This window comes from Etheostoma spectabile, chromosome 8, assembly GCF_008692095.1.
Source record: "Etheostoma spectabile isolate EspeVRDwgs_2016 chromosome 8, UIUC_Espe_1.0, whole genome shotgun sequence".
In the NCBI taxonomy this organism is placed as follows: Eukaryota; Metazoa; Chordata; class Actinopteri; order Perciformes; family Percidae; genus Etheostoma; species Etheostoma spectabile.
This window is the reverse complement of record NC_045740.1, coordinates 5,687,744-5,689,232: the sequence shown is the minus strand read 5'-3', so window position 1 is coordinate 5,689,232 and position 1,489 is coordinate 5,687,744. Positions and strand designations below refer to the sequence as shown.

The 1,489-nt window shown below is 39.8% G+C and overlaps 1 protein-coding gene across 1 annotated transcript in view; it reads left to right on the top strand.

Annotated features, from left to right (window-relative positions):
• LOC116694226 (potassium/sodium hyperpolarization-activated cyclic nucleotide-gated channel 3) overlaps window positions 1-1,489 on the top strand; it is a 14,407-nt gene that overhangs the window by 4,302 nt on the left and 8,616 nt on the right. The window contains exon 2 of the mRNA XM_032523821.1: window positions 568-991. Within this exon, the coding sequence (XP_032379712.1) occupies window positions 568-991 (424 nt within the window). The remainder of the gene's footprint in view (window positions 1-567; window positions 992-1,489) is intronic.

Below are 1,489 nucleotides of genomic sequence, written 5' to 3'. Positions count from 1 at the left end.
ACACACACACACACACACACACAGTCTGACTTAAAGTGTGAACTGAAAAGCAACCGTTGATAAAATTGGTGTATATTCATAATCTGTGGCTGTGTCTCTCAAATACTGTCTACCATTTTACTAAGAGGAAGCAGACCAACAAGTTAAGCAGTACTGATAAGCAGTACTTTTACGAGTGGCTGCAATTATTTTCATTATTGATTAATCTGTTGATTTTTTTCTTGATTGTTTTGTCTGGAAAATGTATACAAATTGGGAAGAATGGCCGTCATAATTTCTCAGTGGCCATTGTTTTAGACCACAGATTTTCAGCTTACCAGCATATAAAACAAAGAAAAGCCTTACATCCTCTTATTTGAGAAGTTGGAACTACCAAATGTAAAAGCATTTTTGCTCTTATCTCTAATTAAAGGCATATAAATACAAAAAAAATCATAAAACTTGCTTATTTATCCTCACATTAACATTCGACTCGGTTATTCTGTCAAAGGTACAATGAAGTTTCTGATGATTCATCTAAAGACCTTAATGACTTTGGCCTGTTGTTATCTTGGCCGTGCATTTCAGGTTCTACTGGGATCTAACCATGCTGCTGCTGATGGTGGGAAACCTCATCATCATCCCTGTGGGCATCACCTTCTTCAAGGACGAGCACACGCCGCCCTGGATTGTCTTCAACGTGGTCTCTGACACCTTCTTCCTCATGGACCTTGTCCTCAATTTTCGCACAGGCATTGTCAAAGAGGACAACACGGAGATCATCCTAGACCCGCATCAGATTAAGGTCAAGTACCTGAAGAGCTGGTTCGTGGTAGATTTCATCTCCTCCATACCTGTGGACTACATCTTTCTCATCGTGGAGACACGCATCGACTCAGACTTTTACAAGACAGCGCGAGCCCTGAGGATCGTCCGGTTCACCAAGATCCTCAGTCTGCTGCGGCTGCTTCGCCTTTCCAGACTCATTCGCTACATCCACCAGTGGGAAGAGGTAGATCCTGGAGGGACAGGCTCCTTGGATCTTCATTTAAGACTTCACATTAGCTAATAGAGATGCAATTTGACTACTCACCAATTATTATTATTTTACAATAGTAAATTTAATTTCTTTGAGTATTTAACTTCTGGTTGTACCAAACAATTAAATCAAAAACATCACTGTGCTCTGAGAATATGTGATGGGCATTTCTCAGAGTTTTCTGACATTTCAACAAACCGATTAAGAAATTATGAAAGTAATCGTTAGTTGCAGCCCTACTCTCAAATGTTCCTCTGACTGTAGTGCTGTATTAAATGATTTTGTATTTCCCTTGCATCAGCAGATTTCTCCTAACTTGTAGCTACTGTATGTCAGTTTTTTTCTGTCAGGGGAAAATGTAATATACTGCGTGTTGTAAAAACAAATGTACATCTTGTTAAGGGTAGAGTTCCTTTGTTAGTTCCCTTCTAAAGCTCACACACACACACACACACACACACACACACACAC